At 36.5% G+C, this 14,631-nt stretch overlaps 1 protein-coding gene across 1 annotated transcript; it reads right to left on the bottom strand.

Annotated features, from left to right (window-relative positions):
- Positions 1–655: 655 nt before the first annotated feature.
- LOC147622604 (uncharacterized) lies at positions 656–12,261 on the bottom strand. The gene is made up of 3 exons (XM_086822589.1): positions 11,960–12,261; positions 11,775–11,864; positions 656–887 (listed from the first exon to the last, which is right to left on the bottom strand). Exons 1-3 carry the CDS (start codon positions 12,259–12,261, stop codon positions 656–658), a joined length of 624 nt encoding a protein of 207 aa, XP_086678715.1.
- Positions 12,262–14,631: the final 2,370 nt, after the last annotated feature.

Raw genomic sequence — 14,631 nt, forward strand, 5'->3', positions numbered from 1 at the left:
TATTTATAGAAAGGTTGCAATATGGACATAGAGCAGCTCGTCTCCAAAAGTCAAAATCTCCTCGAGAGACGCATAAGACAATAGTACCGGGCTATAGACATGCTCTGATACAAATGTTCCCTTACTACCAAGGGATCTACTATCTTCTCCTTTTAGGAATAAAGTGACTAAGGACTCTCTAGATTTCGTAGCGCGAAAGCCTGAAATTTTGAGGTGTTGAGTGATATAAAGTAACACCATGTATGACTTTAAGCTTCATCAGAATCATGGTCAATGAGAGATTTTGCCTCAGCATTGCACACTGGTTGCACAAGGTGTGGACATACTGCCTTGCAAACCACTTGCACTGCTGTCTCTCCGCTGGGTCAGGGAAATATAGATCATTGAAATATAGATCCTCGAAATGGCTTGCGAGTCTTGCTCGGCTCATTCGAGTTGTAGCGGAAGAGATGAGATGCTCGAAGGTGAACGCAGTCATGTCTTGTGAGACTGGGTGAGGTCAAGAACACCAGATAAGTGAGGAACTTCCATCTATAAAACAGAATTCTTTGATTAAAATTCTTCGTTAATGAAGCTTAAGGAATGAAAATACAATATGTAAATGCTCCCTCTGAATTTTTATTATAATTTTCTAATAAGAATTCATTTCTCCTTATTAGCTTTCAACAAAGCTGTGATACAAGCTCTGTGAGACCCCTGCCCCCTTTGCGGTGCCCTCTCCGAGGGTGCATGCGGCGGAAGCAGTGTCAGCCTCTCGCATGGGGTGGGGATCCACACTCGGGGCCTCGCCTGCAAATGTCCAGACAAGCCGGCGGTTCCTTCGAAACCGAGCCCGGAAAAACATCCCTTGCCTGAAAGGCACCGGTGACTCTCCGCCATGGGAAAATCTTCTAAACGGGGAAATTAATCTAAGGAGTCAAAGTCTTAACTAGTTAAACTAAACTGACCAAACTTGAAGTCACATGGTCAGATCAAAGAAGAGACTTGCACATGGTCAGATCAAAGAAGAGACTTGCACATGGTCAGATCAAAGAAGATACTTGCACTTGGTCCATAGATTCATCGCTTTTTTCCTCCTTTAATGAGGCACAGCCGCTAATTTCCTCCCACAGAAAAGGGGTCTTCTTAAGACTTAATCTAACTAATGTAACTAATCGTATCTTAATTGTTTTGCACGAATCCCCTGATCCAGCCTACGAGCCCATGGGTTAGCTAACCACCCGACCACTGTATTGGCAAGATTCCTTTATAAAGATTTGGTTATGTTTTGCTCGGGTACCGAGAAAAAGAGTTCCGAGGCCCCCTAGCCGACTTTCAAGAAAAATTTAAAGTAGGCATACCACGTACACACCCGATATGAAATTGCCATTTATGAACAGATTGGACTGTCTTTAAAACAATCCTTCAATGAAAATCATAATATTACTGATCATCATCCTCCAAAATTCTGAGTCCATTGTATTACAAAATGTGTCCTCTAGATCTCTGTTGAAGACCAGCTAGCCAACCAACGAGATCCAATATCAAAATTTGATTCACAAAAGTTATTCTTTTTAGTCCATCCGAATCTTCCTCGACGCACGCATGAGTGTCCTAAAAACGCGAGCCTGTGCATCACCTAGTCAAAACCCTCTAGGATCCTCCTTAGGTGTCCTAGCAGTTCACTCAGGGACCGCTTCGTCGGTCCTCACCCATTGTACTAGAAGCGCACCATTTTAACTCTACCGAGGATGGTCAAGACCTCGGCAGGCTTTGCCATGAGCGACGTCCCTCGATGACTCCCCCGCCAACTGTTGCAAACGAACCTTCTGTTAGTAAAACACATGCAAAAAGCTTCCTCTAGCATTCTAGCGTAAAACAATCCTTTAAATGAAAAACAGAGGTTCTGTGCAAGTAAAATTTCCAGTTTGAGATTGGTTATACCTCGGCAGGCTTTGCCATGAGCGACGTCCCTCGATGACTCCCCCGCCAACTGTTGCAAACGAACCTTCTGTTAGTAAAACACATGCAAAAAGCTTCCTCTAGCATTCTAGCGTAAAACAATCCTTTAAATGAAAAACAGAGGTTCTATGCAAGTAAAATTTCCAGTTTGAGATTGGTTATACAAAACCCCATTTTTCTTAATGAGAATCCTTGATCTCTCATCAGGGTAATCTACCCATCACTTGACTGATTGTCCAACTAGATTCTTGGTGATTTTGATCAAAGGAAAACTAGTTTAATTCAATGATAGTCTATTCTTTATATTCAGGAACTGGAATTGGTCACGAAGTTTTTGCTTGATTCAGATCGATAGGTTTACTATCCGTCCCTCTTGTAGTCTAACCAAAATCATTCGGTTCAGTTCTAACAAGGATTTTCTCAGATAAACAACTATTGAGCTTCTAATCGTCGTAAAGAAATTCCAACTTTGTGAATTTCATTCTTTCCTTTCCATAGTAGATTAAGAAATGGTTTCATTAGAGAATATTGGGTTTTAATGAAAATACTCTTCTTCCATTTAATCTATTTTTAGGTAAATACCGATTTGGTGATTTAACCACATCAAATATCTAAATATATTCTTTCTACCATTTAATTTCTCAACCTTAAATTCCTAGGTGAAATTATGGGGTGAAAATTCCTCTTTTATCATAAAATGAATTTATCTAAAATTTCTCTTTGAATTAAATAAAAATATGTATTATTACAAATATATCAAGAATTCCTCTTTTACCATTTAAATGATTGAATTCCAAATATGATGGGAATTCATCTTTCATCAGTTAAATTTATTGATGCATAAAATAATTTTAACTAAAAATTCTCTTAGAAATTAAATAAAAATATCCATTAATCCTAATATGACAAGAATTCCACTTTTTCCCTTTAAATGATTAAATTCCAAATATGATGGGAATTCCTCTTTTATCATTTAAATTTTTCTTATACATAAAAATAAATTTAATTGAAATTTCTCTTAAAATTGAGAAAAAATGTCCATTAATCCAAATATGACAAGAATTCCACTTTTTCCATTTAAAGAATTGAATTCCAAATATGATGGGACTTTCTCTTTTATCATTTAATTTTTTCTTATGCATAAAAGTAAATTTAACTAAAATTTCTCTTAAAATTGAATAAAAATGTCCATTAATCCAAATATGACAAGAGTTCTACTTTTTCCATATTAATAATTGAATTCCAAATATGATGGGAATTCCTCTTTTATAATTTAAATTTTTCTTATGCATAGAAATAATTTATCTAAAATTCTTCTTTAATTTTAAATAAAATATCCATTATTTTAATATTCCAAATTTTCTCTTTCTCCATTGGAATTCATGGATCTCCATTATCATGGGAATTCCTCTTTTATCAATAAAATGAATTTACTTAAAATTTCTCTTTTTCTCTAACTAACTATTTATGCATAAACATTAAAAAATGATTTTCCATGGATATGATGAGAATTATTCATTTAACATAGGATGACTTATCCTAGAATATAGTAGGAAGTCCTCTTTTCACATTATGCATAAAAATGATTTATGTGTTAATTTCTAAAAATTTTGCCATAGCTCTGCTGCTATTACTGATAATTTTTTAATAATTTTGAAAAGCATAAGACTTAGTAATACACTTATGATAGATTAACTATCAACAGATCTAAATCCAATTTATGGATTTAAATCATAAGTTAATCATAATTTAGGTAATATAAAAGCATTAAAAGCCATTTCTTTGGCCTCTAGCTTAACTAGCATAGAGTTTGATTTTAGAATTAAGAATTGCTCCATGAGAAGCATCATTTGAATAGAGAATTGGTCATAGGAATAACCACTCTTTGGGGGAGAGAGATATATACTTAAAAAATATCCTAAATTAAGAATAAAGATAATATTTTTGTGATTAATCATTATAACTCATTAGAGAGCTTCATTTGCATTGAAAAACCATTCATTTGAATACTTCTCAAGCTTGAGAGGGGTTGAGAAGTTAAAACATTTAGAATATTAGAGAAAAACCATAAAATCACATCTTACCTCTTGATTTGCTTACTTCTCTATTCTTAGAAGAAGCCCCCAACCAATCAATTGGTTAGTATGTTGAGAGGAAAGCTCCAAGGAAGGTTGAAGAGAGAGAGAAACTCCAATCTCTCCAAATTGTAGAAGATTTTTAGGGGATAATAGAAAATATGCTTTTTCTAATGTAATACTCGCATGGTCTAGTTCTCACATATGAGAATACAAAAGAATGAGGGTCTATTTATAGGTGAGGGAGGCAACTAACTGAGTCCAACTAAGTTCTAGAATTTTCCAGCTTCAGTTTGGTTGAATTTGAACAAGATTTGGACCAGTTTAGCTCCCTTTTTTATTTGGACTAGTTTAGCTCCCTTTTTGATTTGGTTTGATCCAAGAGAGAGGAGAGATAAAAATATCTTAATATTTTTGAATTTAAAAGTCCTTCACATGTGTGAAATAGGCGCCTCCTGAAGTCTCCCCCCTCCTTACCAAGGTGTCAAAAATGTATCATTATACCAAGATATCTCATTTTTTTAGTAATATCTCATAGTTTTTAACTAATAAACCTTGTACTCAGTCAACTCTTCATCTTATGTGGGAATTTACTCATTTTTGGGTATTTTCTTTTATTCATTGGATTTATCTCATCTCAACACTTGGATTAATCTTATTGGCCCATAGGAACCTTAATTGGACCATAATCTAAAATTTTCAGAAAATCTTGACCCTTAGGCTAAGCTCTTTTAAATTATTTTTAATTGATTCCTAATGCACCTTGGAAAATTTATTCTGAATTTTTGTTTCATGGAAACATATTTTTGATATTAGAAGAATTTGTTTATCCAAAAATATCTCAATATTGAATCACCACTCTCTAGAATTTTTTTTTCTCTCTAGACAAAAACAAGAAAAATAATATTTTTTTTTTCTCTCTAGACAAAAACAAGAAAAATAATATTTTTTTGTATTCAGAAATAGGGAATGATTAGAGGGGATTGAAGTATAGCCTATTCATTATTCAGGTTGAGGAGGAATCTTACACAGCTGACTCCAACTAACTCTCATTTGTGCCACAGAAACATCATTAGACCTTTAACTCATCTGACTGCTTATAGTTCACTGATTTGACTATCAGTTGTTGTGACCCACAAAAGCTCCTTCCAAGCTCAAACAAACCATAGCCAGCCTTCTATACTTTCACATGACTATTTTGATACTCAACTAAACATATTCAGATGTTGATTGAGTCAGCTAGCTTAGAAACACTTCACCAGTCACAAAAACACATACAGATTATCCATATCTATAAACTCAATCAAAACAACTCAATCACCAAAACTAAAGCATCCAATCAAAGAAAATTGTAACTCCACTCATACCAAATAAGATCCAATCTCTCTGACTAATTTAGATAGGAAAAAAACACTATAGTGTCTCAACAACCCTGAGACTTCGGCATAAACATAAGAAGGAAACACAGAAAACTCATGGGTCACTTGCAAAAGTAGACCCCGACGATAATTTTGCAAAGATTCACCTTCAAATATCCAGTCGAGAAGAAATCTAATTGGGTTAAATATGTAATAGAGAAGCTTCTCAGAGAGCCTAGGGACACTCCATCTAGCCAACTCTCTATTCTCTAGCTCACCCTCTGCTCTCTGATCTAGACAAGCCTTCTCACAATGCATCGTTCACTATGACCTTCAACATCTGTAGGTTCTCCTGCCTGCAACCTACAACAAAATCAAACAAACCTACAACATCTCTTCACTTTAGTCACTGCACTAACCATGTCCCTGCTGCATGGTCTTTGATCACTTCAATCCCGAGAAAATATCTCAATTCACCCAAGACTTTCATATCAAACTGCCCACTCAATGCCTTCTTGACATGCATAACATTTGTAGCATGATCTCCTATGATAATCAAGTCATCCACATAGATGACAACAAACTGCCCACTCAATGCCTTCTTGACATGCATAACATTTGTAGCATGATCTCCTATGATAATCAAGTCATCCACATAGATGACAACAAGTAAGACATCCCATGATCTGGTTTCTTCACATAGAGTGAAGAATCTGCTGAAGAAACCTAAAATCCAAGGGGGATAAGATATCAGCTTATCTTATCCCTACTCCAAGTACCAGGTGCTTACTTTAAACCATATAATGCTTTCTTTAATCTGCATACATGAGTGGGGTATCTCGGGTGTACATATCCTTCTAGCTGTGCCATATAAACTTCCTCTAGTAAATCACCATTTAGAAATGCATTTTTCACATCCATTTGATGCATTTCCCAACCATTTGCTATAGCCCCATAGCAATGAGTGCTCTCACTGTTCCCATCTTTGCAACTAGACTAAATGTTTCATCATATTCCAAGCCTTGGGTTTGTGCATAACCCTTAACTACTACCAACTGTGCTTTATGGCGCTCAATGGAACCATCTAATTTGCATTTCACCTTATAAACACATTTGCAACCAATGACATTTTTGCCTTGTGTGGTAAGGCAACCAAATCCCAAGTTTCATTTTGAACCACAATGCGTCCATCTCGACATCCATTGCCTTCTCATATACATGCTTCCCAATAGCTTTTGTATAGCATGTAGGTTCCACCACATGCTTTACCAAAGAGGTCATATATGTGTAATGCATAGCAAAGTCACGATATGTCAACCTGTCAACTGGATACCTGACTCTTTGGGATCTCTGCAATGCATGCGGATCACTCTAAAACACCTGTCACTCTAGCATGTGGAGGTACATATCTATCATGCCTTGCACCTGGTCTGCGTAAAACTAGTATGCCAGGTTTCTCATCCAAACTCTCTGAACTTGATGACTCATAACCTATAATGCCAATTCCTTCAACCTTATTTTTCCCTTTATCCACAGCACTACTCCCAGTGCTCACACTCTCTTGTCTCAAGCATCCTGACCATGGACGTATAGTGTTACTCTTAGACTCTGCTGGCCCAGACATAGAAATAGAACTTGCTTGTGGCAAGTTCACATGAACATCAGCATCAACAGAATCAATGACACTCTTATCCTTTGCCTTGTACCAACTAGCAAGTTCATCAAACCATCTCGTGAGATAACCACTTGCCTAGTTTGTGGATTGTAACATTTATATGCCTTGCAATCCTATGCATACCCAACAAAAATGCACTTTTTTGCCTTAGAATCCAACTTCCTCCTTCTCTCGTCTGGCACATGCACATAAGCTATGCAACCAAACACTTTGAGGTGTCCAATGTTGTCTGGTCTAAAACCTATAAGATGCATCTCTGGCGTACGTCCATGTATTGCTACTATGGGTGTCTTATTAAGTACATACACCGCTGTTGCACACGCTTCTTCCCAATAATAGTCTCGCATGCTCTTTTCATTGAGCGTTGCCCTGGCCACATCACAAATGACTCTATTTTTCCTCTCAGTGTAACACCATTTTGCTGAGGTGTGTACCTGCAGCAAGTCAACTGCCTTCTTATGCCATTCTTTCTCAATAAATTCTCAAAAGCATGTGAGGTGTATTCACCACCTCCATCTATCCTCAAACATTTTATCCAAGATCCATATTGCTTCTCTGCAAAAGCTTTGAAGTCCATAAACTTTCCCAACACTACAAGACACTGCTGCCATACACGCGTTCAATACACGCGATAAGTTATGGGTGCATGTATGGTCGTGCATGTATATGAGTAGTATCAGGTGCGTGTATATTGGCATCTAAATTCACGTGTATTGAAGTTTCAGAAATGCGTCTACCAGGGCATGTATATTGGCATCTAAATTCGCGTGTATACTGGTTTCAGAAACGCGTGTATCAGCACATGTATATACACGCAATTATACACGCATTGTTACACATGAGAACTTTATTAAGAAAAGCTCCATTCCTTTACAAAATTAAAAACTATTTTCTTTAAACCATCTCATAGTACATTACAGTAAATATCATTACACAATCCCACTACATGCATTTACAACAATGAAATATATTCAAAAATAAATCATGAGATGATAATTAAAAGACAACATATACAATAGAAATGTCATCAATTTAGAACGATACAGTGATAGATTGGTTAGGGTTAGATCTCATCTTCAATAAGATCCATCCTTGCCAAACGATCAACATCAATATCCATTTGATCAATTTGTAAGGCTACGATTAAATTTATTCCACTATCGATATTCTCTGTCCATTGATAATGGTATCAATGCCCTGATCATCCTCATCAACATCACCATCATCCTCAATGGTAGGGTCATTCTCATGATCATGAGAAATGTCATGCTCATTCTCATTATCATGATCATCTCTTATTTCTTGATCATCGATCACAACATCTTCATTGGCGTGTTCGACATCATCTTCATTGCGGCTTGTTGCATCCTCCATATGCTCCATATCAGTGAATGTATTATACATCACTTTGGAACGTGGTGTAATAGGGATGACGTACCACCATTAATGTCATGCACCATTGGCAGATAGATAACCTACTCAAATACACATGTTGTAGTAATTAATTAGCATATCAAAAGTCAAGGGGTACACGAGCTTAGATATATATGTACATGAAACACATTAGTAAAAAAATGCATACCTACTCACATTGTTATGGCAATACAAGCCTATCTTTCTTTGTTTGCCAAAACTTTGTAGAGTCAATAGTTACATAGCCACTTGCATGGCGTTTTATCGTTGCATTAGCCCTTTTTCCACCACGTTCATTTGCTATTTGACATCCAGAACATACACAAAGAAGCGATGAAAGTGGGGGATTTTTTTTTGCGAGCTTTTTTTGCCGAGCTTTTTGGAGCAATGAACAATTAGTGCGAGCTTTGCAAAGGACCATGAACTTACTATGAGCTTTGTAAAGGACCAAGAACTTACATATAAATAACAAGCTTTGAAAGATCAACAATATAAATTTTAGTCTTTTAAAGATCTAGTCCATAAAAATATTAATTACAAAGTCTTTTGATCCACATCATACTTATTGATATAATTACATATATTCATATACCTATCTAAATTAATGCACCTCATACATATACACATACAAAATATATATATATATATACATATATGCAAGAGCTACCTACATACTAACATATATACATACATACATACATACATACTTTCTTACTTACTTAAATATAAAAAACAATCCTTTAAAGATAAAAAATGTATATATCGATCTTTAAAGTTCCAAACCATGAAAATCTCGATTACAAAGTCTTTTGATCCACATCATACTTATTGATATAATTACATATATTCATATACCTATCTAAATTCACGCACCTCGTACATATACATATACATACATACATACAAGAGCTACCTACGCAGCACTAACATATATACATACATTACATACATACTTTCTTGTTTACTTAAATATATAACACAATCTTTTAAAGATCGAAATTGTATATATCGATCTTTAAACTTACAAACCATGACAATCTCGATTACAAAGTCTTTTAATCCACAAATTATAGCATTCTTCTACGTGTCATCTCGACCTAATGAGAAATCTCCCAGACATGCTTTGGCTACCTCCATGTCATTCTCTATCCCCATATAGTTCCTTTTTAACTCTTGGCATGCACGTTCCAAGCCTCCACATCCCACAAAAATGTCCAAGACACCATCTCCTTAACTTGAGAAGGTCTCCACTAGCCACCTACAATGAAATACAATCATAAACGTGCATCTAAGTATGAAAATGAACAGAATGAAAATTGTCTTACCTAAAGAACATAGGAGATCTTTCTGCACCACCTCGAATGTAGCGCTCCAAGACCATCGTGCGTTGGAATGGATGCTTCTTATTCTTCTCAAAAATGAAATTTTGTTGAGCGTTGAATAACTTCTTTGAAACATTTTGCCCAGCCTCACGATCAATAATAGGGACATGGCAATTTACTCGATAGAACATAAGCGCCAATGTATCCACCTACCATAACGAGAAAACATTATGTTTGGATATCCATACCACATAACATGTATACATAAAGGGAAATATTTGAGAGATTATGACTTACCCGTTCTCCATTCTCATATAAATAACTTGATTCCACATGAACAGACATTGTTCGATGCATAACCAATCCAACTTTCTTTCCCATGGAATATATTTTAGGAAGTTGATCCATTAGACTCAAACACACAAACCAACCCTCATCAGCCACCACAAACAAACCAACAAAACTGAGTGTGGCACGTATCAATGATGAAGAAACTTGATTCCATGAGGGACACCCATCTGTATCTACATCAACAACCTGTAAACCTGTAGGAAAGTCAGCCCATACGAGGCAAGCCACTGTATCTGAGGGAGCACCTCTATGAGATAAAGCCTTGGGAATCTTCATCAAGAATTCTTCCACACTACATAAAAGATTTATGATGTTTGGTTTTGGTAAGTATAACTTGGAAAACTAATTATATGGTGAAATTATTCTTTTTACCTATCTGAGCCCTCCGAAAGAGTGTGGACGTCTACCAGCAATATGTGTGAAGAACATCTCTCACTTGCAAGTAAACAAGACAAAAAATGAGATGCATTTCGAAAGCACACACTTCTTAAAATAAATTTGCGATGGAAAGTAGTCTTACTAGTCATGTCCATGATGTCACATTTTCCTGACACCTCCCCCTCTTGAAGATGCTCTGGAGGGTCTCTCTCTTGATCGTCATTTGTGGGGTCTCCCTTTTGAACATCATGCATAATGTCAAGACGTCTCTTTGTTCGCCTCTCACGTTGCACTTGAGACGATGTAGATGTATGCTCTTGGTGTGATTGTGGCACTCGTGATAGTGGTGTGGATGGTTTTGGGGCCACGCGCGAGGATCCAACTACTGGAGATTGGGTCAAGTTTGTTGGTTGCGGGGAAGGTATTCTTGAGTCTTCTTGAGTTGGGGGCTCTCTTTCAAGCTCATATTGGCAATTCTGAAATTCTTCAAGAAATAGATCAAGATAATTTAGTAAAAAAGTAGAAATCTCCAGACCTTTTTGTATATGTATATGTATGTAGATGTATATGTATCTATGTATATGTATATGTACATGTATATGTATGTGTATATGCATATGTATATGTATATGTATGTAGGTATGTATGTGTATATGCATATGTGTATGTATATGTACATGTATATGTATGTGTATATGCATATGTGTATGTATACATATGTATGTATGTATGTACAAATTTGAAAAAAATTTGGATAGCATCTCCTTTGCGTTTTCTAAAAAATCCCAAAATAAACTTTAAAACTTAATGTTTCTTTAAAATCTAACATGCCAAATCTTAAATGTAACATGAACTTTGTATGTATGTAGGAATTTAGTATATAATTTAGTGTATGTATGTAGGTATATATTTATGTATGCATATATACATGTACATATATGTTTACATATGTATTTGTATATGTATATATCTGTATGTATATGTATCTAATATGTATATGCATATGGATAGTTTATATATATTTATATGTATGTATAGGTATGTATTTGTATAGGTAGGTATGTATGTATAGGTATGTATTTGTATAGGTAGGAAGGTTTACATATACATACACATATACATTTATATAGAAAGAAAAAAAGTACCTTTTTCTAGGAGCTCCTCACTTGGAGGCACATGATTTAGAGGATAGTCCAACCACCAAGGACATCTCTTATATTCCCAATCAGAAACCCCTCTCTCAACCCATTCCTTGGGGTACATTGTTCCCGAGGAATTTGGATCTACCCATTCTTTGATTGCTTCTGTCTCTTCGTCCATTAGACCTTGGCCAATGAGTAGCTGCACCCACCTACATATCCAAAATAAAACAAACATCACTAAAATATTTTTTTAATGTGTATATGTATTTTCTGCAAAAATAGAATGGCATTAGAAGATACATACCTGTAGACAACCCTCTTTGCGGCATTCTCCACCTCAGGTTGCTTTTGGCCTTCCTTCACTTTTCCAATCTTTGCCCACACCTCATGGAAGGCCCATGGTATGTGTTTCGATCGCTCCTCTTGCACCCATTGCATAAATGGTGGGATGTAGATAACATCATCATATACCAATAAACCCTCCAAAATAGAGTCCGCCTCCCCTATTAGCTCTTCCCAATACAACTCTTTCTTCATATGCAGCAATGTCTTTTTGTTATCCCCAAACATCTCAGAAACTACCTTGTCCTTTTCCCTCCCAGTCATAAGCATTTGAAGCAATTCCGTCTTCCTATTTTAGCATCATACCAAAGCCATAAGAGATTAGATGTTAAGGTTAGTTTATGTTAAGGCAGGTTTATTGACGTGACATACCTTTGAGTTGAAATCCAAGATATGGCGACTGTGTAGAGATTTTCTTTGGTCAGAGCAACCAATCTCTTCTTGGACCAATCATAGTTTTATAATACGAGTTGAAAGAATGCATCACCATTGGATGGGTTTGCAATTATGAGAATCTTGTATGCTCTATCTCAAAATGTTTTCTCTACATCGTGTCTGGCTTTCTCACATTTTGTCTCATATTCTTGCAACCCCATGGCATGTCTATCAATGCATGATATAGCTTGCTTCACTGCATTTTCAAACGGTGTCTACGTATAACGAAAAGGAATCATTATCACTCACACGATTAAAAAACATTGATAATCCATTTATTAATAAAAAATGGGAAATGCAAACACTACCTTCCACACAAGCTATGCCAAGATTGTATAGCTGGAGCATTGTACCATTGCTCTCCACTTCGTCGCAACAACTAAGCTCCATTAAAGCCCACCTCCTTATGTCTTCACCAAGGTAGTCCAATATGGATGATTTGTCCGCCATTCCAAATCATTGAAACATGAAGATCTCATGTGACAATGTGGGTGTAACACTAGTGCGCACCAATCTATGTTGTAAAGAGTCACAATGAGCCAAGAACTTAACTATGACTTCACAATGTCCGTAATTAAGTAGAGAGAGATCACTTACTCATTTTGAGATCGCAAAGCTTAGCAATTCTCCTTCTTGCTTCTTGTCTACAACCAAAAATTGACATTTGACCCGGACATGGCATGAGGGGCTATGAGACCAAGCTAGAGAAAACAAAATAAAGATATTACAATATATTACTTTTAATGTTGCATAAAATCACTCTATGGCATTCAAAAGAACATACCTTCGTGCACTCGAGACATCCATGCCTTCACACAATGATTGCCATCCCAAACAAGAAACTTCTTACCACTAAGATCCTCCCACTCAATTCCTCTGATTTCATCCTCAAATCTGTCATGTTGTACCACCCAGTTTGGTCCCCATTCTTGCAAGTCTATTTGTGTGACCACGAAATTCATAGAGCTTCCTAGACGTGTAAGTGAAACTAAAAAAGGAGGAGATGCTTCGACATAACCATGGCAGTCAAAAGAATCACGAAACACATCAAAAAGGGATGGATGGATTCATTTGGAATCAGCCTGCATAAAGGGACCAATGGGGTAGAGGAATTGTGTTGCACAAAAAACTTAGTGAATACATCACCAAGGAATTCCAATTCAATAGATTTTCCAAGAAGCCTTCTATGGGTCTCCCCTTGACTAGTACTAGATTCACGAATCTCCGTGTGAGTTGGAGGAGGTGAGCTCATTTTGTTCTCCAACACAAGCGCTTCTTCCTCATGACCAAGAGAATTATGCGCTTCTGTTTCATTAGGAACTCAATGGAGTCTTTTTGGGCCCTTTAATTTGCCATGAGGTTATGGAAACGTTTAACTTTTTGACAAATAGGAGCCCGCCATGTAAGCAAAAACCAATGGTTTGTAAGAGAGGTGTAAGAGTGGTCAAAGGGTGCACTTTTTTCCCCAAAAAGGGGAGGGGGCAATTTTACAATTTTCGGACCTCCATAACTTCTACATACAAGCTCCGATTTGAGCGGAGATTACAGATCCGTGATCTACGCATCAAGAGCTTTCCATAGATATGCTACATGATATGGTTTTATCCGCTAGATTTTAAATTCCATTTTCCCCCCAAAATTCAAATTCGAATAAAGTAGCCGTTTTGAAGCTTCTAATTAGAAAACGTTTCTTCTTAAGAGAAAAGGTTTGACTCCCTTAAACTGCCAAATAAAAGGGCCCAAGAAGACTCCATTGAGTTCCTAATGTTCCTCTCTAACAGGAGATACATGTGAGGACACAGGTGTCCATGATTGAGCTTCCTCGCTAAGATTCAAACAAACACGCCCAGATCTAAGTGAGTATCCCTTGTTGTGTGTAAGACACACACATACCAAGCCCAAGTAAGCATATCTAAAACATTAAAACACAATCTCAGTAGAATCTTGGCTATTCACATCATATACCTTTCTTAGTCTTTGCCTGTTGTTTTCCTGCTTTTCTTGGAGCCATCTCCTTTTCTTTTGCCCTGAATATGAGTAGCAAAAAGTTTGAGCTAAATGACAGATAGAGATGATCAACCTCACACATAAACCCTACTTCATGTCTATAGGAAAACATCAACCTCACACTCAAACCCTACTACATGTTTAAGAAAACATTCAGGATGGTGAAAGCTCTAGAGGCTAGCACACAACTTC

The sequence above is a fragment of the Cibotium barometz genome, chromosome 28 (assembly GCF_041138505.1).
Source record: "Cibotium barometz isolate CiBa-2024 chromosome 28, ASM4113850v1, whole genome shotgun sequence".
Taxonomy (NCBI): domain Eukaryota; kingdom Viridiplantae; phylum Streptophyta; class Polypodiopsida; order Cyatheales; family Cibotiaceae; genus Cibotium; species Cibotium barometz.